The sequence below is a fragment of the Bufo gargarizans genome, chromosome 8 (assembly GCF_014858855.1).
Source record: "Bufo gargarizans isolate SCDJY-AF-19 chromosome 8, ASM1485885v1, whole genome shotgun sequence".
Lineage (NCBI taxonomy): Eukaryota > Metazoa > Chordata > Amphibia > Anura > Bufonidae > Bufo > Bufo gargarizans.
Genome location: NC_058087.1, coordinates 171,751,024 through 171,776,572, shown reverse-complemented (window position 1 = coordinate 171,776,572; position 25,549 = coordinate 171,751,024). Strand labels below are relative to the sequence as shown.

General features: G+C 44.6%; 1 protein-coding gene across 5 annotated transcripts in view; it reads left to right on the top strand.

Moving 5' to 3' along the window:
• Nucleotides 1-15,031, top strand: part of MAFK (MAF bZIP transcription factor K) — a 37,348-nt gene extending 22,317 nt beyond the window's left edge. For 3 of the 5 annotated variants that reach the window (XM_044303659.1, XM_044303660.1, XM_044303656.1), the window contains exons 2-3: nt 9,195-9,274; nt 13,173-15,031. In XM_044303659.1, the coding sequence (XP_044159594.1) occupies nt 9,239-9,274; nt 13,173-13,607 (471 nt within the window). In that variant the 5' untranslated portion in view covers nt 9,195-9,238 and the 3' untranslated portion in view covers nt 13,608-15,031. Of the gene's footprint in view, nt 1-7,008; nt 7,113-7,529; nt 7,594-9,194; nt 9,275-13,172 lie in introns of those variants that run through there. The other 2 variants (XM_044303657.1, XM_044303658.1) reach the window with 2 other exon arrangements.
• Nucleotides 15,032-25,549: the final 10,518 nt, after the last annotated feature.

Sequence of the window (25,549 nt, the reverse complement as noted above, 5' to 3'; positions counted from 1 at the left end):
TCACTTCAGTGGGTTCGCCATCCGGGAGATACAGAACGGAAGACCAGGGAAGCACTATGGAACGCTTCCGTGGCATTTCGGTCTGTGTCTCCGCACCACAAAAATATAGAACCTGCTCTATTTTATTGCGGATCCATTCAAATTGAATAGGGCTGCATCCATTAGCGCAGGCGACACCGATGGTGCCTGTGCATTGTGGTCCCCAATGGGCGGCACATGTTCGTGTGTATGATTCCTTATAATATCGGACCGGCTAGTAAATGCTCAGAAAGCTGCAGCTAAAGCAACTGGGAACAAGCCGACATGAAATACATTAGACTTGCTGCGCTACGTAAACGCTTCTTGATCTTTGAAGCACTTTTGGAATTTTACATATGCAGTTAAAGGCTATGTACACCTTCGGAGGGATTTATTTTTTATGATTGCATGTTACTCTTTTTGGGATAAAAGACTTGCATGAACGCTGGATCCGTCATTTTTTTCCATAGGAATGTATTAGTGCCTGATCCAGCATTAAAATTAAATTCAAAATGCCGGATCCGTTTTGAAAAAAAGGTGAAAAAAAATAAATGCCGGATGACACCGGAAAGACAGATCCGGCATTTTGATGCATTTTTAAGACTGATCAGGATCCTGATCAGTTGGCAGGGCACACTTGCGTTGTTTGATTACGGCAGGCAGTTCCGTTGCCTGAACTGCCTACCTAATCAGGCAAACTGTATGCAAACGCATGGCATTTTTCAGACTGCTCAGGATCCCGATCAGTCTGAAAAATGCATTGCAATACCAGATCCGTTATTCCGGTGTCATCAGGCAAAACAGATCCGCGTTTTTTTCCCCCACATTTTTAAAGGTCTGTGCATGCGCAGACCGGAATACCGAAACCATCAATGCAGCAATTTTAATGCCAGATCAAGCACTAATACATTCCTATGGGGAAAAAAATGCCGGATCCGGCATTCAGGCAAGTCTTCAGTTTGTTTTTTTTGGGCCGGAGATAAAACCGTAGCATGCTGCGGTATTTCCATCCTGAACAGTCAAAAAGACTGAACTGAAGACATCCTGATGCATCCTGAACGGATTGCTCTCCATTCAGAATGCATGGGGATATGCCTGATCAGTTCTTTTCCGTTATAGAGCCCCTGTGACGGAACTCAGTGCCGGAAAAGAAAAACGCTAGTGTGAAAGTACCCTAAACTGCAAACATAATTGGCAGGCTATTTCATTAGAAATCTGCCCGGTAGGTCAATTTCCACACTGAAAAAATCTGCAAAGTCTACACGAGATTAGTGTACTGTATACACTGCGGTTTTTCCGCACAGGAATCCACACAGAAAAACCACACGTTTTGTGGTCTAAACCTAATGGATTCTTCCTCTTTGATTAGTTTATTACTTTGAATATTTTTCTGACCCTCAGTTGATTTCCCCCCTAAAGTCCTTTAGTATTAAATCATCTCTATTTCCTCTTAATGTCTTTTCACTATATTCCAGTGTTTTCCCTTCTATGCCTCTTTACTGCAGCAAGCTTCTATTTATTGGCCAAGTCCAGCCATGAGTCAGCGGAGAACTATGTCCCAGTGCTTCCTCTGGAGCTGTCAGAATTCCTCTGCCTAAATACGTTTCTTTTTTCTTTCAACCCTCTTTTTTTTAATTATTACTTTCCTCACTTCACAGAATTTACTGAGGAAGAAACCTGAAAGGGTTAAATGGCATTTCCATGCCCAAAAAGACCTCTTCTGTTGTGAAAAAGATTAAAGAAAACAATTCTTCTCAACCCCCTCCACGGACCGTGTCTGGCTTTGGTGGTCAGCGTCATTCACTTGAAAGGGAAGGATGAGATGCAATACCAGAGACAGCCAGCGGAGAAGAGTGGTGCTGTTTATGGGGGGAAAAAATGCCTCTTTCTCCAGTCCCAGGCAACCCCTATTGCGCGTTTTATAATTTTTTTTTCTGAACATATTTTTGGCAGAAAAACCTTAATACAGTACCCGCAGCGTGAAGGAGACTTGCTAAATCTTGTGTACACCTGCTATGATCCGCAGCATGTCGTTTGTTTGTGCGGCTTTCCCCTTAGGCCTCTTGCACACGAACGATGTGCATCCGTGTGGGGGCCGCAATTTGTGGTCCCCAATGCACGGGCAACGTCCGCGTGGCGGCCGGGAGAGATCGAGGCCCATTCAAAATAGAACAAGTTATATTCAAAAATTATTATTTTTTGCGGTGCGGAGGCGCGGACAGAAACACCACGTAACACTTCCATGGGGTTCCGATCCGTGCTTCCGTTTCGCATCTCCGTTCGTGTGCATGAGGCCGTAGACTTCAGAAAAACTCGACGCTGAATTTCCATTACTGAAATTCAGCAGCAGAGTCATCCCGTGTGCCGTGCCCTAACTCCCTCTAACCCTGGGTTCACACCTGAGCGTTCCTCAAACGCGCGTTTTTGTCGCGCGTTTTTATGCGCGTTTTTTGTAATAGTAAACGCGCGTTTGACGCGCGTTTGTGTCATTGACTGCAGTGTCCTATGGCCACAAACGCGCGTCAAAACGCCCCAAAGAAGCTCAAGTACTTGTTTGAGCGTCGGGCGTTTTACAGCGCGTTCGTACGCGCTGTAAAACGCCCAGGTGTGAACCCTTCCCATAGGGAAGCATTGGTTTTCATGTCTTAAGCGTTTTACAGCGTGTTTGAACGCGCTGTAAAACGCTCAGGTGTGAACCCAGGGTAAGGCCTCTTTCACACAGTCAGTGATTTCCATCAGTGATCGGGAGCCAAAACAGGTGCAGATCTTTCCATTATACCTGATCTCCGTGGAGGCTCCAGTCCTGGTTTTGGCTCACAATCACTGATGGAAATCCCTGACCAAAATACGGACTGTGTGAAAGCGGCCTTATACTGCCTGCCGTGGAACATTGCACAGTTTTGGTCTTCCCCTTTTTTTTTTTTTTTCATGCACACCACCGTTGCACATAGCTGATCCCCATGTATTGCGGCTTGCACATAGCAGATCGGCAATATACACCGGGCACCGGCCCTTTGTGCACCGCATCACGAATGCGGACCCATTCACTTGAATGGGTCCGCAATCCGAAAGGTTCGGTGCGGCACAGAAGCCCTACCGAGTGCTTCCGTGGGTTTTCTGTCCATGCCTCCGCACTGCAAAAAAAAATTAAATTGTGCATGCACTCCTTTTTTTGCGTTGCGGATCGTGAACCCCATTAAAGTGAATGGATCCTACGGTTGGTGCCCGTGCATTGTGGGCCGCAATTTGCGGTCCACCGCACGGGCCCGGCCGACACACGTTCGTGCGCATGAGCCCTTGAAGCAGGGCTCGACAAATCCCAGGTCCCCATGGCGATCAGGAATTTTGTCCTGGTGCCTGGGTATTTGCCCCTGCTTGAAAATAGCCCCAGCAGCCGGGCGCAGTATCAATAAGTTTAGAGTAGACGCGGCGTCATGTAGGAGTCCGCGTCTACTAGGCCCGCCCCTCACGCTTCCCGCCCCAGACTACAGTGAAGAGGACCGCTACTGGCTCAGGCTGTCCTCGTCGTACCGCTCAGGCTCCTCAGCGCCGCAGCACCTCTCCTCCTCCTCAGAACTGTGACTCTGCGACTGCAGGACGAGGTGAGCTGCTTGGGAGATGTCAGATGGAGACGGGGAGGGACGGCGCAGGTAGGAGCCGCTGCTGTCATGGCGTCTGGGGCGACCCTTACCTTACACATGAGGGCAGATTCTACATATCTTGAGGTGCCATATACCCTCAGTCTCCCCCATATATGTATGAACAGTATGTGCTTTCAGTGGGGGGAGAGGAGAAGAGCCAGCGGTGGTGATCTCCTGAGACAGCAAATGGATCAACCGCTAATAATGTTGGGGGAGAGTCGTGAGGTCCCCATAGACATTGCCCCACTGAAAACACTATATGTATGCAGTCCATTAGCTCTGTGCACCCGAACAATGAGTGGGGGCTGGATCCACAAACTGCATTTGGTATCATGCACTCGGCGGAGCCTTGCTTTTTGGAGGTTATACAGGTCTCTAGTATGGAGCCTCTTGGCCATACGTTCCTGTTTGCTGAATTTTCTGCTTCTGAAAATCAGTTCCATCCGTTTGAATGGGGCAGCGAGCACATGGGTTTCTGCTTGTCCCATTTCAGTTATGGAAAATTCTGCAACAAATATTTGCAGCGTGTGGGTTATGTTCAGATGTCGGATTTTGAGCGCAGTTTTCAGTGTAACTTGGCTGAAGCCACCTGTCATTGTTTCCAGTAGGAGGCTGTGCTGCCGTGTCCATGTGGCCCGGGGTTTTGCCTCACGGTTTTTAAGACCCAGCCTAAAATGTACAGGCACCTCGTTCTTGGCACTGTACCCTCGCAACGGAATTAACCCTATAGCAGATCCGCATGAAAACACACAGCAGAAACCCAATCCGTGATGAAATCTGCTGCGCATCTGACGGCAGAAACAGCTGCTGTGGGTTTTCACGCGGACCCACTGTAGGTTTAGCTCCATTTGAATGGAGCTAAACCGTGAGCATACTCCCACTGCGGCTTTGTGAGGGGTCCGTGCGGAGTGGCAAAAATCCTTGGCCACGTGCACTGTGGCGCAGCCTCCTATTGAAAACGCTGGGAGGCGACTTCAGCACATGTTCGGTCAAGTTTTCAGCATCATATCTGCGCCCCAAAATCCTTCTGAACATGCCCTAATACGCGGGCGGCAAAAGTGGGATGTGGTTAGTTATATTAATAAGGTAACCGGATTTGTCACAAACACATTCGTATTCCAGCAGGAGGGGGTGTCGCATCTCCACGGAAGTGTCATGTGTAAGGAGGCAACGTGCGGCGTTTGGTTAACTTGGCAGCGCAGACCACACAAAACTGGCAAAAGTTTGGAGCATTGATTGGGGAAATACTCATTTGTCTAGTCATCTTCAGTCAGCGGAAACCGAGCACGATGTCACTTCTGCAAATAGTTTGGGTATAAAACCAACGCATTTCCCACAAACATCTGATAGTCACCATGGAGAAATGTCAGTAATGGTGTGAACTGGTTTATGGTGACTAGTGAGGTGCTGCCGCTATCCTTCATGGGTCATGTTATTTGGCACGGGGCAGCCACAGGGAGATGCTATACTGTACGAGGAGAGGGGGGCCCACAAGGAGACGTTACTTATTAGTCCGATGTGACACGTGCAAGTTGATTCACTGATTTTGCGTTTTTCTTTTTTTTAATCTACTTTGGCATCTTAGAAGGTTAATGGGCGAAAAAGCAGAGAGGCAAATGTTTGTGTAAACCTGTGTGCATCTGTAAAGATACACATCAGGGTTACTAGCAAGAAGGGGGCATTTTTTATATATTTTTTTTAAAACAAGTGAAAACAAAATGATCTATTTGATAAAAATAATCTGGTGTCGCATCATAATATTTTCATTGTCTTGTTAGTGCCCATGTTGTTTGGTTCTAGACTTCTTTAGATGTTAATTTAAGAGGTGTTATTTTTGTCGCTGAAAATAAGGCTTTATAAGGGGGAAAAAAAAAGGCTCCTAACTTTTTTTTTAGCTGGCTCCTAGATTCCAAGGAAATTTGTCAAGCCCTGCCTTAAAGGGATTGTCCTTTTTCCAGTGGACCTATAATAAAGAATAGATGATTACTTACCTGACAGATCCTGCGCCGCAATGGCGGTTCTTCCGGCAGGGCTCTTGTTTTCCCAGCTGCAGAGGTGATGTCACGTTGACAAAATGTGACCGCTGTAGCCAATCACTGTCCGCTTCAGTACACCTCTGAGTCCAGGGATTGGCTGCAGAGGTCACTTGCTGTCAATTTGACTACTCTGCTGCAGTCGGGGATAACCAAAGCTGCGGCACAGGACCTCCTTGGTAAGTCACCATTTATTCTTTATTACAAGTCGATCCCCTGAATTGGAAGCCGTATAACCCCTTTAAGGGTCCATTCACACGTCCGCAAAATGGATCCGCATCCGTTCCGCAATTTTGCGGAACGGGTGCAGACCCATTCATTTTCAATGGGGCCGGAATGTGCTGTCCGAATCCACATTTGCGGATCCGCACTTGTGCTTCCGTTTCCGCAAAAAAATAGAACATGTCCTATTCTTGTCCGCAATTGCGGACAAGAACAGGCATATTCTATTAGTGCCGGCAATGTGCGGTCCGCAAAATGCGGAACGCACATTGCCGCTTTCTGTGTTTTGCGGAATCCGTGGCTCCGTGTATCCGCAAAACACATTGCGGACGTGTGAATGGAGCCTAAGAGTTCGGATGCAGCGTTCTGGCTCTGTGCAACTTGCAGGTCATGCATTATACAGCTATGTGCATAAAACCCAAAAAACTAACTTTGCTCTCAAACACCAAGTCAGCATCCAGGAGTGTGACTAGCAGATTGTCTGGAGGTTGTTTACTGTGCGTCTTGTAAAATTCCCCTAAGCTAGACTGGCATGAAACGCGCTACGTCCGCTATAAAATTCCCCCAAAACCTCGCTGGTGCAGAGCCTGGAACCATAGGATTTCTCTAGATTTGGCAATGTTCAATTTTTTTTTTTTTTTTTTTTTCTAACCGCATTGTCTTAATCCGTTCCAACTTTTCTTTTTCGTTTCCTTGTTTTCCCCACAGAAACGGTTACACCTCCACGCCTCAGGAATGTTTTCTTTTCGTCATTGGGTTTGGATACGGTTTTTTTCCTATAATAATATTTATTTGTTTTTATTCCACTTGGTACTTTTTGTGCAGAAAGCAAAATAAATAAAAAAAACATAAATAAATAAACTGCTGCTGCATCAGGCTTCCCATGTGCAGAGTTATAAATACAAATTTAGGGGGGGGGGGGGGGACTTCCTTATGTACTACTATAGTTTTTAGCCATAAGCACGTGGGAGTCGGGGGGCGTGTTGGTCTGGTCTGTGGGAATGCGAGCTCTGCAAAGCCTGTAAACAGCCGATGAGTCACGGCATTGCTATGTCACACAGCGAGGAGGGCCTCCCTCAGTGTGGCTTCCTTCTGTGTGAGTGGTGGGTGTACGCAGGCAATGTCTTTACAGGGCGCAGGGCCTCCTCCAGCATATTTACACTTTAAGCACCGCACCAGGTCCCCAAGTCAGTACCAGGTGAGAACGCAGAGTCCGGCATGGCTGGATTATTATTATTATTATTATTATTATTATTATTTATATATTTTTTTTTAATTTCCCCCATTTTTTGATAAGAGCGTGAGCAGGACACAAGTAGTAGAGTCGCAGGCCTGACGCTTGCGTAATCTTTTAATACATTTTATTCACTTATATAGCGCTTTACAGAATATCGTCTCTCACTGTCCATCTATTCGTATGTCTTTGGAGCGTGGGGAGGACATACAAACTCCATGCAGATGTCGTCCTTGGTCAGGACCCCAGTGCCGGCCACTGAGCCGCCAATTTATAACATCCAGACCCTCCAGTGATACTAGTTAGTAACAGTCAGGTATGGCGCAAGGAAACTTTTATGGAGGTTTTTACAGGTTGTTTTTTTTTTTTTTATCTTGGTAGCTGGGGGCAAAGGCATTGCACATGATTGGAATGGACGGAGATAGCAGATCGTACTTTTTTCAAGGTTTGTGTGTTTTTACTATAGAAGCAAGGGCTCATGCACATGAACGTATTTTCTTTCTATGTCCGTTATGTTTTCTCTTTTTTTTTTTTGCGGAACCGTTCATTTCAACGGGTCCGCAAAAAAAAACAACTGAAGTTACTCCGTGTGCCTGTTCCGCAAAATTTTTTAACATGTCCTATTATTGTCCGCATCACGGACAAGGAATGCACTCGGACGTCATCCGTATTTTTTGCGGACCGCAAAATACATACGGTCCTGTGCATGAGCTCTAACATTGAATATTGAATCTATTGCAAGAGCGTGTTGGCCCTATCAAAAAGAAGGATGGCGCTCTTTTTTTTTTTTTTTTTTTTTTTTTTTTTTTTTTTTAAAGCTTCAATCTCAAGTGGTTTCCTTTTCTGGTAAGTGCAGGATGGCCAGCGCCTTATCCGACCCCCTGTCTAGGCGAATATCTTAAAGAGATTGCTTAGATGAGATATCTTCCCTCCCGGTAGAATGAGACGCGATAGTCTCCTTCTTAATGAAAGCGTGCGCTGTTTGTTGTGACCTCGCCCCCGTGGCACTCTTCCTTTCATTGCGCGATATCGCCGGGCAGCCAACTGCGAGCGTCGTGTGTAGTTAGTAATGACTTTTCTTCATTCCCTTTTTAATATTTGTTTTACGGTTTCTTTTATGAATTTCTGAAGCCTATCATTACCAAGGCGAGTAAACCAGCTGTACCTTTCTCCAGGCTAATCCTTTTTGGCTTAACTAGTGACAAAAAACTTCATCCAAATTTAAAGGGGTGTTAATAAGATTGAAATAGGACGCAATAGGCCACTTCTTTTATTTTATTTTTTATTTTTTTTCGCTCCTTTCCAGTTTTTGAGCCGTCATGATCTAATTCCTACATGGTAAGCGCCCAGGATGCCTTCTTTCATCTTTCCAGCGGTTCTCTTCCCAACACGTCCTCCTCCAGCGCCATCAATGAGACGGTTCGCTCTTTATTCTTCTTCTGCCGTCTTTGTTGGACTTGCCCTTGAGTCATCTGCACACTTGGACTTTTTTTTTTTTTTTTCCCCCTTCTTCTTCATCGTCGTTTGTCTCCATGGTTACAGTCTCCAAGTTGGCTGTTTTTTCATGGTTTCCATGGCAACCATCCTTGGGAAATCTGTAGTGTCTCAGCTACATTTTCTTTTCATCAATGATTTAAATGCCGGGGTTTGTAATAAGCAGTGCGTGATTTTTATTTTATTTTTTGTCATATCGTGTGGAGGCACGAATCCGGTTCCGGTGCCGTTTTATTTGATTGCCAGGAGGGAGGCTCCCGACCTCTGATTCTGCGCTCGGTGCAGCTGCTGGTTTTAATATGTGCTTACTGGTCAGATTTACTGGATCTCCCAACACCTCTCTAGATACCGTTTAGGTTCCTTGACATTTTCTAAAAGTTATTGTTTTGGGTGATCCACTTCCTTGTATACCTCCATGGTAAGGCCGTTTGTAAGGGATCTTGTGGTTGGTTTGTTTTTTATCTATATTACATGAATTATGTATATATGCACATTAAGTAGAGTGAAGATTTTTATAATGATTTTAAGTATTTTTACATTTTTCTTTTTTAGCTGCTTTTTCTGCACCGTTCTGTCCTGGTGATTGTTTACAGGTTATGACGACTAATCTCAAACCAAACAAGGCATTAAAGGTAAGAAACTCCCATTTTTTTTTTAAAATAATTTTTCTTCATTTACCATATTTTTTTCACCCTATAAGACATACTGGCCCATAAGACGCACCTAGGTTTTAGAGGAGGAAATTTTTTTTTCATTAGACCTCAGGTCAGACCCCCAATGTTAATAAGACCCCAATGTGAATGATTCCCCCCCTCCCAATCAGACCTCAGATAAGAGCCCCATTGTCTCTCATATCAGCCCCCATGTCCACTTACAAAGGTCGCAATAACGCCTGTACAATGCCTGTTCTCCCTGAAAAAAGTCTAAAGGATACCAATGCGCCTTAGACTTTTTTCCCCCACAGTCGTGAGCGCTGTGAACTGTGCCTAAAATAACCAATAGCAAAGCTCCTTACAGCAAAGAGCTTTGTTATTGGTTGGTATAGGTGCGCTCCGGAGCTATACAGGTCCTGCAGCAGGGGATGAGGAGGGGCCAGCTCCGGGGGTGGCTGTTGTAAGGAGAGTGGGGCACGCTGTCTGAGGACCCCAGGAAACCTGACAGGGTCGCTGGAGAGGTAAGGAGCCGCTGACTCATGTGACTGGTCTGAGAGAAAAGCTGCCCCCAGGCATGTGTTGCCCCCGGTTAGAGGGGGGTGGATGAGTTGTTGTCCTGTCCACCTTGCTATGACCCCATAACTAGCACCCCTCTCCGGCTGCAGGATAATGAGGAGCATAGTCTTTAGGTGTGCAAAATAGGTATGATGAGGACATGACCTACAGAAATACAAGAAGGGGAGACAGAAAATCTAATAGGATTCCCCCCACTAGTGACCCTGCTTTTACTCTTCTGCAAAAAACGTAGTGCGACCTCTGTCCACTTACCTCTCTTGCTCCGGACGCTGACGCTCCTCTCATCCAGCGCGATCTACTTCCTCCTACCGTTGGTTGTGCTGTGACATCTGACGCTCACAGAGCGCCCTCACACTGTGCGTAGCCGCAGCACAGGACCAGGAAGCGGTGAGTACAGAGCCTTCACCGCTTCCCGGTCCTCCAGTACTAATGAGCGTTTCCATAATGGAAGCGCTCATTCGTATTTGCCCCATTAGACCCTGGGGCATTTTCACCTCTGTGTTTTTAATATATGCAAATGAGCCTCTAGGAGCAACGGGGGCGTTGCCATTACACCTAGAGGCTCTGCTCTCTCTGCAACTGCTGCACCCTGTCCACTTTGACAGGACCAAGTGTGAGGACGTTATCACACCTGGTCTTGTCAATCAAAGTGCAGAGGGCATCAGTTGCAGAGAGAGAGCAGAACCTCTAGGTGTAATGGTAACGCCCCCGTTGCTCCTAGAGGCTCATTTGCATATATTAAAACTTAATTATTCTCAGCAATGCGGGCACATATGAACATGGGACCAACACAGATGCCTTCAGCTGCCAAGTGCACATGGAACAGGTCAGCCAGTGTCATTAGGCCTGCACAATATATCACCAAAGCAATCGCAATAAATCGCCATATCGCAATCGCCCGACCCAAAAATGCTGCAATTATATTACCATATTTTTTGCTTTATTAGACAAACTTTTTCCCCCAAAAAGCGATGGTTGACTTTTTACGTGGCTGACACGGATGTATCGCCGGCCGCTATGCTGAACAGCAGTGCTATTCTGTGCAGTGCTATTAAGTATAGTGTAGTACTGTACAGCAGCGGCTCCATGAAGCACACGGCGTCATAGCAACCAATGACTCCGTGCGCTCATGCTGTCAGCAGGAATCCCGGCCGGGTTTCCACGGTCCGCTCTCGGCCGCGGAACACGGCCGCGTGCATTCGTCCTAAGAAAATGACAAGTATTTTGTACTTTTGCAGTAATGCAAATATGTTATTTAATTTAGTAAAAGAGGTTTTATTTTGAAAAACACGGTCAGCATTTCAGTTCTGGAGTTGAGCATAACTACATTTCAGCCTTATCAGTAATTTGTGTGTGCTTTTGCCTTGAAAATCCAAGCAAATAGACCTCTAGCACAATTCCCTTTTAAAATATCGTATCGCATATTGTTTTTGCAATTTTTAGGGCCCTAATCGCAATCGCACAAAATTCCCATATCATGCAGCCCTAATGTACATGTCTATCCAAAATAGCCGTAAGCTGTTACCTAGCATTTGATGACGAACCATCAGCCATACATTCATTATCATTTTGGTGAACCTCTTCTGTTATAAGAATAATGGGCTTTGGCTTTGGTCAATTACAGCATTGCGCTTTTGAATACAATAGGTCATACTAATGCCAGTAAGACTGTTCACATTAGTCAGGGTTTCCAGTATTTTTTTAAAAGCAAGAAGAGCAGTCTGCAGTGCTGTTCTCACATCCCTAATGGAAACCTGGCTGACCCCTTATCAGGCAGAGGGGTTCATCATCCTTCCTCTGTATTGACTTTAAAAATGGCCGTTGCTTGGCCGTCCTGGAACGAGGACTCTAATGCAGGGGTCGGCAACCTGTGGCACTCCAGCTGTTATGCAACTACAACTCCCAGCATGCATACTTGCCCTGCTCTTCAGAACTCTCGTAAAAATAAATGGCGCATGCTGGGAATTGTAGTTTCACAACAGCTGGAGTGCTGCAGGTTGCCCACCCCTGCTCTAGTGTGATCAGCACCTAAAGATTGGGCCTGGGCATGACCTAGCCGTGATCTATGACCAGATAATGTACTGGAATAAGTACTGCCACCCAAGCCAACTATAGATTACATCTCCTAGCGCGTCCTATGTGGATGTGGATACCACACATTGTTTATGGCCCACTTATCCGTACAAGTGGTCTTCTGAGCCGGTTGGAGCCATAGCGCCGTACTTTATGTATAGAGTACAGAGAGCAAACGGACCCTTCTCTGCTGTAAGCGCCCTTCCTGACTTCATATTGTCAAGATACATCTATATGTTGCAATCAACATGCATTTCTTTGCTTCGATTTGTGCAAGATTGCTGCAAAAAAGGCTGAGATTTTGTGTAAATCGCCACTAAAAATGCCACTTTGACACCTCTTATTTATATCAAACTGTATAATGCCAGGTCTATAAAATGTTAAAGGGGTTTATGGGATTGTTGCGGTACCGGAAATAAGTGGACCTCCTGTTCTTATCCCATCTAAACCAGCCGCTACGTGATGATGGGCGCTGATGGCCTCCTGCTCCATCACCCGGGGGTCGTATTTAGGTTGGCACCATCACCTGCGGCACCTCTGGTTCATCTCTAGTTAAAATACTTTAACTCTTTGTGGTCTTCCCTAGATGTCTCTATTTGCAACAGCCGCTGTAAATTTGAAGTGCCATTGGTTTAGGATCCAGTCTCCGTGTAGGAAATTCCACAGTTTTTGTTATTTTGTGATATTTTTATAGGCATTTTGACAGCGGAAGTAGAAGCTATAGAGAACCTGGTTCATGTTTTTTTGTCATTTTCTGTTCGTCTTTTCTTTCCCTTTATCTGGAAACGGCTTAAAATGCAAAATTTGCTTCACGTCAATTGCCACAACCGATGCCGTGAACTTTGTCTTTTACATGGAGCGATCCGCATCGTTAATCGTGATAGAAGTTCCCGTCTCGCCAAAATTTTTGTGGGCTGATTCATTCGTAAAGGGGAAATCTGGTTAATATTTAAATTAAATGGGTTTTTCCAGGACTCTTGGTATAGGTCTTCAGTATCAGATTGGTGGTGGTCTGACTCCCAGCACCCCCACCAATCAGCCGTCCTGTTCAATATACTATATTGTACAGCGGCTAGTAGGATGAAAATACTTTCAAAGCTTCTTCATCTATCCTTAGATCCTTCAAAACAATAAAAAGGTGGAACCAGCTTATAATCAATGATCGCTTACCTATGTAATGTGGTAAATGTCTCTGGGCCACTGTAGTAACCTGTCGCATTTCTTCCAGGTAAAGAAGGAGGCAGGAGAGAACGCCCCAGCATTAAGCGATGATGAGCTCGTGTCAATGTCTGTGCGGGAGCTAAACCAGCACCTCCGAGGTCTCTCAAAAGAGGATATCATCCGCCTAAAGCAGCGTAGGCGCACACTGAAAAACCGCGGCTACGCTGCCAGCTGCCGAGTAAAGCGCGTCACCCAAAAAGAGGAGCTCGAGAGACAGCGCGTGGAGTTGCAGCACGAAGTGGACAAGCTGGCGCGAGAGAACTCCAGCATGAAGCTTGAGCTGGATGCTCTACGGTCCAAGTACGAAGCCCTCCAGACCTTTGCCCGCACAGTCGCCAGGGGCCCCATCACCCCGACCAAGGTTGCCACCACCAGCGTCATCACCATTGTGAAGTCTGCCGACTTGTCCTCGGCGTCCATACCGTTCTCCGCAGCGTCCTAGTATCCAGAAAAGCGAGCGGTGGAGAGAACTAGCTGCCTGTTCTGAGAGGGACATTATGGGACTCGCTTAATATCGTTTCTCAGTTCCTTCCCGCCTATTCAGATGTTAGGCATTGCCTTTGATTCCGTACCCCACCCCGACATGACGCATAGAGGTTACACGCAGGTTCACAACACTATGGCCTTGTCGTAGTTGTACCAGGGAATATGTCTCGTTGCGTTGGATGAGGTTCCTTAATTTCATTCTCAATAGGACTTTATGTTTAAATTATGGATCTTCTCGGACCCTTCATAAACATCACTTTAGGAAAGTGACAGGGGCTCGACCGATTTTTATATTTATTTTTGTTAAATTTTTTTGAAGACCTTTTTGTTTCTTTTCTGGGTAACCAGAAATAAAAGCAGAATATCAATATGTAATAATTTATATGTTGCCGACGTCATGTCCTTGTGAGGATTGTGGTCAGCGCCTGTGGAGTTGTCGCTTGTCGTTCTCCGGTGGGATGTTTTATTTAATTTTTTCCATTTTTTTTAATGGCCTTTGTAAAGAATCTCAGGATTTCCTTAAATATTGAAATGTACCAAGGTGGCATCCACGTGTTGTAATCATTTCCGTCCTCACAAATCCTTCACAGCTGGTGATGACGTAAAACCATTGTAGAGCGCAATTTTTCTACTTGGTTGTGTGTTTGTTTTTCTTTTTTTCTTTCTTTTGTTTGTAGATTGATCTTCGTGATTCACACTGATGCATTTGTAATCCCGCAGCCATTGGGCAAAATGACGGGCTGAGGTAGACTGGCTTGCTACCCACTGTTTTGTATTGGCTGGCCGATCCAGTCATATTCGATTTCCAGCGAATGCCGTACATTCTGCTGGAAATGTTGCGGCTCCCCAAATAGTAGTATTGTTGATGGCTTAAAGGAACCACCAGGTAAATTGTTACCGCGCTATATGCCTAGGGCAGGGCCCGAGGAGGTGGCGCAGCATGACTTTTCTATGTAATGTTCTTTGTGTCACGCTCCACCTCCTTATTCCCTGCACTAGGCACAGCGCGGTCTGTTGTGCCCGGAGTGCTCCTTTATTAGTGTTGTGATATTGCAGTGGTTGAACGTTACAGCTGGTAATGATTTTGTGCTATGAAGGTGTGAGGGTGCTGCCACGCTTTCTTTTTTTTTTTGGGGTTGGGGGGTGGCTGATTTTTATTTTTTTTTTTAAACAAAAAAAAACAAGGGACCAAAAACGCCAGTACAAAAAGACACAGGGGGAGATGTATTAAGACCAGTCTGTGCTAACCCCTAAGCAGCCGGAGGAGGCATCTCATTTAGGCCTCATGCACACGACAATATGTATTTTGCGGTCCGCAAAAAATTCGGATGACATCCGTGTGCGTTCCGTATTTTGCGGAACGGAACAACTGGCCCCTAATAGAACAGTCTTATCCTTGTCCGTAATCCGGACAATAATAGGACATGTTGTATCTTTTTGCGGAACGGAAATATGGACATATGGAATGCACACAGAGTAACTTCCGTTTTTTTTTCTTGCGGACCCATTGAAATGAATCGTTCCATATATGGTCCGCAAAGAAAACGGAAGTTACTCTGTGTTTATTCCGTATTTCCGTTCCGTATTTCAATGAATGGTTCCGTATATGGTCCGCAAAAAAACGGAATGGACACAAAGAAAATACGTTTGTGTGCATGAGGCCTTATGATGAGGCGCACGCCTTGTCATTAAAGGGATTATCCAGGATCAGCTGTTTCAGGGACCCGCCACCCTCACTGAAGCTCTTGTGAGTGCAGCCGGCTCCCGGGAGCTTTCCAAGGACAGCGCCGAGGATAGGTGATTAGTAGGGATGAGCGAACTTGTGTTTTCAAGTTCGGGATACAAGGTTCGAGTTATCCAACTTATGATCGGTGGTAGCGGAATCCATGACTGAATTCTTAGGTAACCCGAACCTTGTACTACGCCGAACTTGAAAACACAATTTCACCCATCTCTAGTAATCAATATAAATTCCCGGATAAATCCTCTGGTAGTCGCACGTCTGATTGAAATCTATGCCGGTGTAGATTTCAGTCATCATTTTCACCAGAAAACTGGCGTAAAGGATAATAACTGTGCCGAGGCACCACCCACATTTTTGGAAAGTGGCAATGGCAGTGTAAAACACAAAATGCGACTAAATCTAGTCGCAGGGGCGTTCAAAAAGTTGCAAACCCAGGGGAGTAGTTAGATCTTCCCCTAATGTTTTTAGGTTGTTTCATAGTTTGCTATAGGCCAATGTGTAATACCTAGCCGTTGCCTTTTTGCAAAAAAATAACAAAAAAATTAGGTATTTTTTTGGGGGGGAAAAAAGTGTGAAACCACCCTTATAGAGAGTTGGCGTTATATAGACGGAGATGTATTGATGGACTCTGTAAGTGTTATCTGTGTGATAAGCAGACATTGTATGTTTCTAAAGACCTGTATTGTGTTTGTAGGTGGTTTTTGGCATTTTGTTCTTTTTTTGTTTCTTTTTTTTTTTTTTTTTTTTTTTTTTTTTTTTTTTTTTATTCTACGTATTGTATGGTTTAGGAGTGCTACCATTAACTTGTATTTATCCTGAAAGTATTGGACATAGTCATGGACAGATCTCCTCCACCGTTTAGTTGATGAGGCCATGATGAAATCGTTCTTGTAGAGTTTTGTTTGGCACTTAGTAGGTATTTTGTAGGAGTTTTTTACGTCCCTGGCTCGAATCGACCACTGCTGTATTGGCAGGGATGGCATCGGATGGTATCGTTTTAATGTGAACCAGTTACACAATTGTATACAGAATGTAGTAGTTGATTCGACTGGACCTTTTGTGGGGGTTTTTGATGCTTGACAAGTCTGTGCAAGTGACGTCGGACTGCAGCTATAAAGCAGAGCGTCAGGGGGGGGGGGAGGCTCATCGAGAAAAACTATCGATCGCTGCAGCCAACCGAGGGGCGATTATTGGATTGTTGTCGCAGTGATATACTTGTGTGTTGCAAGAAGAGGTCGGCAACCAAAAGTGTTTTTGTTTTTTTTTGTTTTTTTTTGTGTAGGAGGTGACCTGAAGGACAATTTTTTTATTTTTTTTTAAAATTATAATTCACCATCAGAACTCGCTTATGCTGCATGTTCCTGTTCACTTTGCTGCTCATTGGTGGTCCTTCATTTTGACTGTTATCCTGCAAAGATTTTGCATTGCATAGGCTGAAAAAGTGCCTATGGGAGAAGAACGACGGCAGTGACCACTTCTTCTTCTTTTTTTTTTTTTTTTTTAAACTTCCAACTTGTTATCTTATTATAATCATTTTAAAAGCACTAGTTTCATGGCCGCTGTGAAATTTTTATTTATTTTTGTGCAACTTAATGAAAAACTACAGTGAGAATTGGGAAATGAGCTTTCACATTCTTGGGCAGATTTATCAAAACTGGTGAAAAAGGAAAACTGGCTTAGTTGCCCGTAGCAACCCATTGGATTCGACCTCTCCTTCTACACAGCTCCTTTGGAAAAATGTAACGCGGAACCTGATTGGTTGCTATGAGCAGCTAAGCTAGTTTTCCGTTGCACCTGTTTTGCTAAATCTTACTCGGTGTGTCCCTAAAGGTGGCCCTACACATTAGGGGATGTCCAGATGGCGTCTTTTTTGTGAGAATTTAGAGCAGATTCCGCGCCAAAATTTGGCCGCACGGAACCCACCTCCTATTGTTTTCAATGGCAGGCTGCGGTTTACGGCCATAATCGTGCTGAGAAAGGACGTGTCCTGTCTTGGTGCAGTCTCGGCTAGAACGACAGTGTTCATCTAATGTGTACGGCCATCAGTATGTTACAGTATGGTTTCTACATTGCAGCAACTAGCGGCTGTAACATCGGTGATGCGCATTATCCTTTGTCGGACTCCAACCCGCTTACTACTCAAAATGTGGATGGTGGGGAGGATTTCCAAGATGACAGGGAAAATTTTACCGCGCTGTACGAGTAATATCTGTACACGTCATGCCAGTCATCTTATGTAACTGCTGTACATTTCCTTTTTATTTTGTTTTTGTTTCAGCGGCAAGAGGTTTTTGAAGGTGTCCGAGTCCTATCCATCACATGTTCCGGGCAGATTCCCTTGGTACTATCGCAAGGCTCATAGTTCCTGAATTGGACAATGGAGTTTCAAAGATAGTTAAGTAACGGGGGAGGGAGACAAACAACCTCCTACCGTCATCTGTCTGTGAAGTCCTGTTCATTCAGGGACATGTGTCTGAATAGCCGAGCCTGTCCTGCCTAGCGGTAGGGTATATAACCACACACAGTCCTCGCATAGGTTATAGTGATATATTACAGAAAGGAACAGATAAGAGGATTCTATGATGTTTTTTCTTTCTAGATTTTATCTATTTATTTGACGTGTGCCAAATAATTTATTTTGGCTACGAAGTTGCTAGCCCGAATCAAAGAAAGAAGCAAAAAAAAGTGACTCCTCCCCTCCTGCCCTATAGGAGGCGGATAAGCTAAATGAGAAAAAGGGAGAACAGGGACCTAGGTGTCATTATGCTGTTGATACCATGGAAATGGTAGGTAATCCATATTGGATATCCATAAGGAACATATGGAAATATTTAAAGAGATTAAAAAAAAAAATGTTTTATCATACAAAGATTTTTTTTTTTTTCTTAATAGGGAAAAAAAACTTTTTTTTTTTTTGTCTTCACGTTTAGTAAATGCAGTTCTTTTATTGGAAGACGATGCAATCGTGTATGGGTTACTGTGAAAATAATATTGTAGGGTAAGAGGAGACCTCCCTCTTGATCTCTATCGGCCCCGCCAGACTTGACTTAAAGATCAAAAATTATTAGAGAAAAAAAAAATATTAATAATAATTGTGACCCTTTGCTTCCTGCAGTAGCCTACAAGTGAGTACAGTTAGGCTGATGTGGTGCAGAAGGGGTTAACGTTCCTCATTCTTTCTTTCTTTTTTTCCGCACAATTGTATTTTATCTATTCTATGGGTTACTATATTGTATGTCATTTCTGTTATAACCAATTTATTTATTTTATTCTGTGGATGTTCTTAATTGAATCCCCCCCCAAGCACTCCTTTTTGTCCAGGAATTTCACTGGAAGCGATCTTATTCTTCCTCTGAGCTGACCTCCTTCTCCCCCAGTTCAAGTTTGTTTTTTATATTTTATATATATAAAAAAAAAAACTAAATCAAAGCTCTGCCATTGGGCTGCTAGTTCAGATTTAAAGGGGTTGTAAAGGACTGGAAAAATATGGCTGCTTTCTCCGAGAAACTGAGCCACGCCTAGCCACGGGGTGTGTGTTGTATCGCAGCTCCGCTCCTTTAGCTGAGCTAACGTATCGGACACAACCAATGCACGGAGGTGGCGCTTTTTGGAACAAAGCAGTCTTTTTTTATTTTATTTTTTCTAAACCTGTACAACCCCTTTAAGCTGATGCTAGAGGTTGATGACGCTTTGTGAACACCTGGGTGGGAATAAGATCAAACACCTGGAATAGTGATTATTTATCTAATATTGATACCAGCAAAAAAAAATTGGTTTAGACTACATGCACATGACCGGTCCGCCCAAAAAATAAAACGTATGCCATCCGTGGATTCTGCATTTTTTGCGGACCCATTGAAATGAATGGGTCTGCATCCTATCCGCCAATAAAACGGAAAGGACACGGAAACAAAATCGTGTTTGTGTGCATGAGGCCTCACTGTAAAATTTTTGTACTAATTTTGGCATCCACAGAACGACCCCAAAGTGCCAGCTGGGAGAAGAGCAATTCGCCTCTTAATTAAAATGGGCCCCTGGGGCTGCTAGGAAGCATCACGTGACCACTGCTGACTCCCCTGAATGGCTGGAGACGCTCACAGAAGGGAGGGGATTGTGGGTCAAGCTGTTATTTTATTCTTTTGGTTTATTAAACCCCTCCCGATTTGAATTTTGAGCGGACGAAGCGTCCCATCGAGACAGGTTCCCCATGAGAATGACTTGCACTTGCAGTATTAACCTTTGTCCAAGGTTGCCTTAATATACATGTACTTTACGCACCTGTTTGGATCGGTGCACGCATATCTATGGGGGGGTGCATTAGAAAATGTCTGACCTCCCTCCTTCGGAAATCCTAAACAACTGTACTTGTTGAACCCCATTACTCGCTGTCTTTTCAGACTCTGTGCTATCACATGTAGTCAGTTCATGCTGCTGTCGAGCACCTTGAAGACAGAGTCCCACGCGTTTCTTCACCGTCTAGTGGTTAAGTCTTGTTATATGTTGCTCTGTAACAATGGTCCCGGGGGGGGGGGGGGTTTAACATGCTGCGTCTTCTTCCAGATTTAAGTTATTCACCACGTATCCGCAACGTAAGCCTTCAGATGTCGTCCCGTGATGCTATCTGTGCTGTTGTGTTACGTACGGCCTCTACCGGTCGTCGCCGTATATACGTTCCACACGCGCTGTGTTCTTCAAACTTCGTCCTCTTACCATCTAGGTAAATAATCCTGACTGTCACATACCCCCCCCCCCCCCCCCCCCCCACACACACCCAGACTATTAAATGGTGCATTTGCCTTAATCTCCGAGCATCTATTTAAGCCAACATAACCCAATTGCTGTTTCGGTGTCGTAGCTGTTATCAGTCCAAGCTAAGAAGCCGCTGTGAGTGTTTTGGGGTTTTTAATCTGGTTATGTCAATGGAGGCACGCCCCCCCCCCCCCATGGCGTCACGCCTCCGCAGCTAAAAACGCCACCGTGTGTATTGCACCTGTCCGTGCCGCGTGTCTGTGATTCAGTAACATGCTCACAAAATTTTGCTCTTTTATAAAAATAAAAAAATTATAATCCCCCCGATTTAAAATGTTTAAAAAGCATATACTTTTTTGAAGTGAACAGTGATTGTATGGTGGAGCATTTACAATGTTATATTGCACACGTTTGTAAGAGTGAAAGCACCCGTCTTATCGCTTCCTTCACGAGAATATTACGAAGAAATTATCCTCCATCTTTATATCTGAGCTGTAAACGTATGGAACCTCAGCTGGATGTAAGCGTGATTTCACAGTCCATTATTCTTATACCCAATACCTCTTATCATATTTTTTTTTAAATGCTGTTTTTCAAATGTGATTTGTTTCCTCCTTTTTATCTTCATATCGACGTCTTTTTATTTTTTATTTTTTTCTGCGTCTTTAGGTTAAAGACACAACCACGAGGGCAGTCAAATTTGCTTTTCTGTCAATAAGAATAGAGATCATTTGTAGAGTTCATCGCCTCCTGATTCGTCTCTGTGGTTTTATTCAGTAGGCTGATTTTCAATATTTATTTTTATTTTATTTTTTTCCTGTGCTGCTTTTTTATACATTATATAAATTTTAAAAAAAGAAAATAAAAAAATAAATTATTGGGATATATCCAAGTAATTGTGGATTTATGTTTGTATGTCAAGACCGTAATCCTGTGTACTGTACGTGTGCACCAATTTCTCCTTATATGACAGCCACAAAGTAATTTATTGCTGTATATAATACTGCTGTGACTGGTTTTGTACCTTTCCAATAAAGAGTTCTCATTGAAAGATCTGTGACTTTATGTGAGTTGTGTTAAAAAAAAAATAAACTAAACTAAAGGGTTTTCTGAGATTTTGATTCCTCAGGGTAGGTCATCAGTATCTGATCGGTGGGGGTCTGACACCCAGGACCCCCGGCGACCAGATGTTTGAGACGGCACCGATATTCTTGTGAACACTGCTGCTGCCTTCTTGTCCCGATCCGTTGTGTACTCCATTTGCCGGAATGACACGCCGGATCCGGAGAAACGCAAGTGAACTGAAAGCATTTGAAGATGGATCAGTCTTCAAAATGCGTTCAGTGTTACTATGGCAGCCAGGACGCTATTAAAGTCCTGGTTGCCATAGTAGTAGTGGGGAGCAGTATACTTACCGCCCGTGCGGCTCCCAGGGCGCTCCAGAATGACGTCAGAGCGCCCCATGCGCATGGATGACGTGATCCATGCGATCACGTCATCCATGCGCGTGGGGCGCCCTGACGTCACTCTGAAGCGCCCCGGGAGCCGCACGAACGGTACGTATACTGCTCCCCCCGCTCCCCACTACACTTTACCATGGCTGCCAGGACTTCAGCGTCCTGGCAGCCATGGTAACCATTCAGAAAAAGCTAAACGTCGGATCCGGTAATGCGCCGAAACGACGTTTAGCTTAAGGCCGGATCCGGATTAATGCCTTTCAATGGGCATTAATTCCGGATCCGGCCTTGCGGCAAGTGTTCAGGATTTTTGGCCGGAGGAAAAAGCGCAGCATGCTGCGGTATTTTCTCCGGCCAAAAAAACGTTCCGGTCCGGAACTGAAGACATCCTGATGCATCCTGAACGGATTTCTCTCCATTCAGAATGCATGGGGCTAATCTTGATCAGGATTCTTCCGGCATAGAGCCCCGACGACGGAACTCTATGCCGGAAAAGAACAACGCAAGTGTGAAAGAGCCCTTATCAAGCACAGCGCCGTACATTGTATAGCGGCTGTGATTGGCATCGCTCTCGTCTGCGCCTAGACCATGTGACGCATGAACATGTCATCACTGGCCTATGGAAAGCTGCGAGAAGGCTGAGCTACACCTAGGCCATGTGACTGATGAATGTGACGTCACTTGGCCCAGAATAAGCTGCGATAAGGCCACTGTGCTACTGCGAGCGCCGGTGCCTTCTCAAACAGCTGATCAGCAGGGGTCTCGGGTGTCCGACCACTACCGATCAGATATTGATGACCTATCCTTAGGTGTGGTATTACCATCTTAGAATGTCAGTGGACAGGACCATCACGTTGCAAGGAAGAAGGTGTAACCAGCGAGACCGCACAGCCATGCACTAGAGTTTGTGACCAAGTACAGGGTTGGTGGTGTTGGTATTAATATGTGGCATCTAAAGGGGTTGTGTCCTTTTATTAAATGTTATTTTAATAGAATTCAGTATGAAAAACTAAATGGAAAACACGGCTGGCACTCACTATGTGGTTCACATCAAACAACTATTTTATTAATCCTAGTTCACAATGGAACAAAGGCAGCAATATATATATTAATATACACACTATAAATTAAAAAACGTTCAGAAAACCCCTAAAAATTGGATAAAATATAATAAAACTGTATAAAACACTACTATATATCTATAGTGATATTGCACAATGAGAAAATCACAGTACTCTTTTGCTTGATAGCAATTAATATCCAAGTCTCTTATATTTGGGAACTTATATCTTTAAATGTGGGACGCTGTAGCGTCGATTCAATGTCCGCTGTAGATTTGGAATACTCAATCCAGAGGCTGCAGTGGCTTAGTATATCAAATGCTAGGAGGGTGCCGTTGCCTTTTAGACAATTCGATATAGCAGTCCTTATATTGTGGCTTTTGGTGTTTTTGCCTATAAAGGAATGTTGCTTACCCTTCTCAGGGGAGTCTTCAGCAGTCAGAATCGGCCACTCAGCTACTGAGGAAGAGGACTGAAGTCCTCGAAACGCGTTTAGCGTTATATCCCTGAATACTGCAACATTTGGGACATGAACGACAAAATTTGAATCATTTTTTCAGAAGTGGAGCGCTCCATCTGATATATTCAAAACAACACCGCTCATAAGAACATTGAAACACAGTTTCTAAGTCCCGCGATACCTCTGAGATATCACGTGACCAGCATCAGAGAGCGAGGACGCCGAAAACGAGCGGTGCAACAAGCGGCCGATTCTGACTGCTGAAGACTCCCCTGAGAAGGGTAAGCAACATTCCTTTATAGGCAAAAACACCAAAAGCCACAATATAAGGACTGCTATATCGAATTGTCTAAAAGGCAACGGCACCCTCCTAGCATTTGATATACTAAGCCACTGCAGCCTCTGGATTGAGTATTCCAAATCTACAGCGGACATTGAATCGACGCTACAGCGTCCCACATTTAAAGATATAAGTTCCCAAATATAAGAGACTTGGATATTAATTGCTATCAAGCAAAAGAGTACTGTGATTTTCTCATTGTGCAATATCACTATAGATATATAGTAGTGTTTTATACAGTTTTATTATATTTTATCCAATTTTTAGGGGTTTTCTGAACGTTTTTTAATTTATAGTGTGTATATTAATATATATATTGCTGCCTTTGTTCCATTGTGAACTAGGATTAATAAAATAGTTGTTTGATGTGAACCACATAGTGAGTGCCAGCCGTGTTTTCCATTTAACTCTTCATTTTCTAGACTGATTGAGTGAGCAGTCTTTCGTCTAGAGCACCCTTACCTGACTGAGGAGGGTGGTGAGCTATCCACAAATTTCTCCAGTATGAAAAACTAGTTACTTTTGTAATTTACTTTCTGTTACAGAAATGCTCCAGTTATTGATAATCTTTTTACTTCATTATAACGGCGCCACCTGGTGTTTAATCTGTATAGTAATGTGCATGTCAACCTACTGAGATGGTTGCACGTGCTCAGGTACATCCTTCAGCTGCCACCAGCTGTGTCTGTCTTTGGAAACTTTGACAGTAACAAGGAGAGAGCTGCAGCAGTAAGGACCCTCCGACACGCATCCTAGAGCTGTAGCAAAAAGACATGCCCTCTGAGCAGCCACTCTGAGGAGATTCTACCAAAGCAATTGGAGCAATGAATGGGGTACATGTGAGGCACAGGGCTGATTCTATATTTGTTAGAGATTCTCTTGTATCATATGATGTTTTCATTTTCATTTTTTTTTTACATCCGTCATGGGAGAACCAGGATTTTCGTATTGGTGGCCCATCCATATCTGATCAGAAGTGGATAGAGCTGGTTACTATTCACTTCAGCAGGAGCAGCGCTGGGAGTAACCAGCTCCGTCTACTACACACTGGATGGAGCTGTACAATTTTGTAGCTGACTTCAGTTGCCAGAACCACTTCAGTTTCTGGAGGATGCTGGTGTCACAGCGCGGTGTGGGTAGTAATCTCCACACCGGACACAGGAGGGAAGTGAAGAGGTACTGGGCCTGAAAACTAGGGAAAGGTCACCACCTAGTAAATCCCTAAACCGAGCCCTCACTACTATCAGTATGAAAAGACCTCAATGGTAGGAATGTTCATACACTGGAACCTAGAGCCCTGTCTAACCCTAAAGGGCCCTGGAAACAGTGTCAGGACAAAAGCGACCTGTTCCTTCCCAGCTGAAGGAACAGGAGACTCCCTCAGGCCTAATACCAAAAGATAGGGGAATAGAACAAAGTAGAAATAGGAAAAGGACACTTAACTCCAAAGTACGTGGATGAGCAGGAACTCGATGGAGAACCAAACACCAGCACTTCCACAACCAGAAAGGAGCTAACAACCGCATAGCATGATGGGTGAGACCAGACTAAATATAGGAGTTGGAATGATCACTTAAGCTACACCTGAGACGAGAGGTGGGGTCATAACCAGCAACAACACAAAAACAAGTAAAACCATAGAGGCTGTCAGATCACATCACGTGCAGCCAGTCTCTTAGATCTTCTGACCCCGGTCACGGAAGAGACCGTGACAGCAGAACGTCGGACCCACACCGATCAGATATTGATGGGCTATCCTAAGGACTAGTAAAGTCCTGGAATACCCCCTTTAGGGCTCTTTCACACTTGCGTTGTCCGGATCCGGCGTGTACTCCATTTGCCGGAATTACACGCCGGATCCGGAAAAACGCAAGTGAACTGAAAGCATTTGAAGACGGATCAGTCTTCAAAATGCGTTCAGTGTTACTATGGCAGCCAGGACGCTATTAAAGTCCTGGTTGCCATAGTAGTAGTGGGGAGCAGTATACTTACAGTCCGTGCGGCTCCCGGGGCGCTCCAGAATGACGTCAGAGCGCCCCATGCAATCACGTCATCCATGCGCGTGGGGCGCCCTGACGTCACTCTGA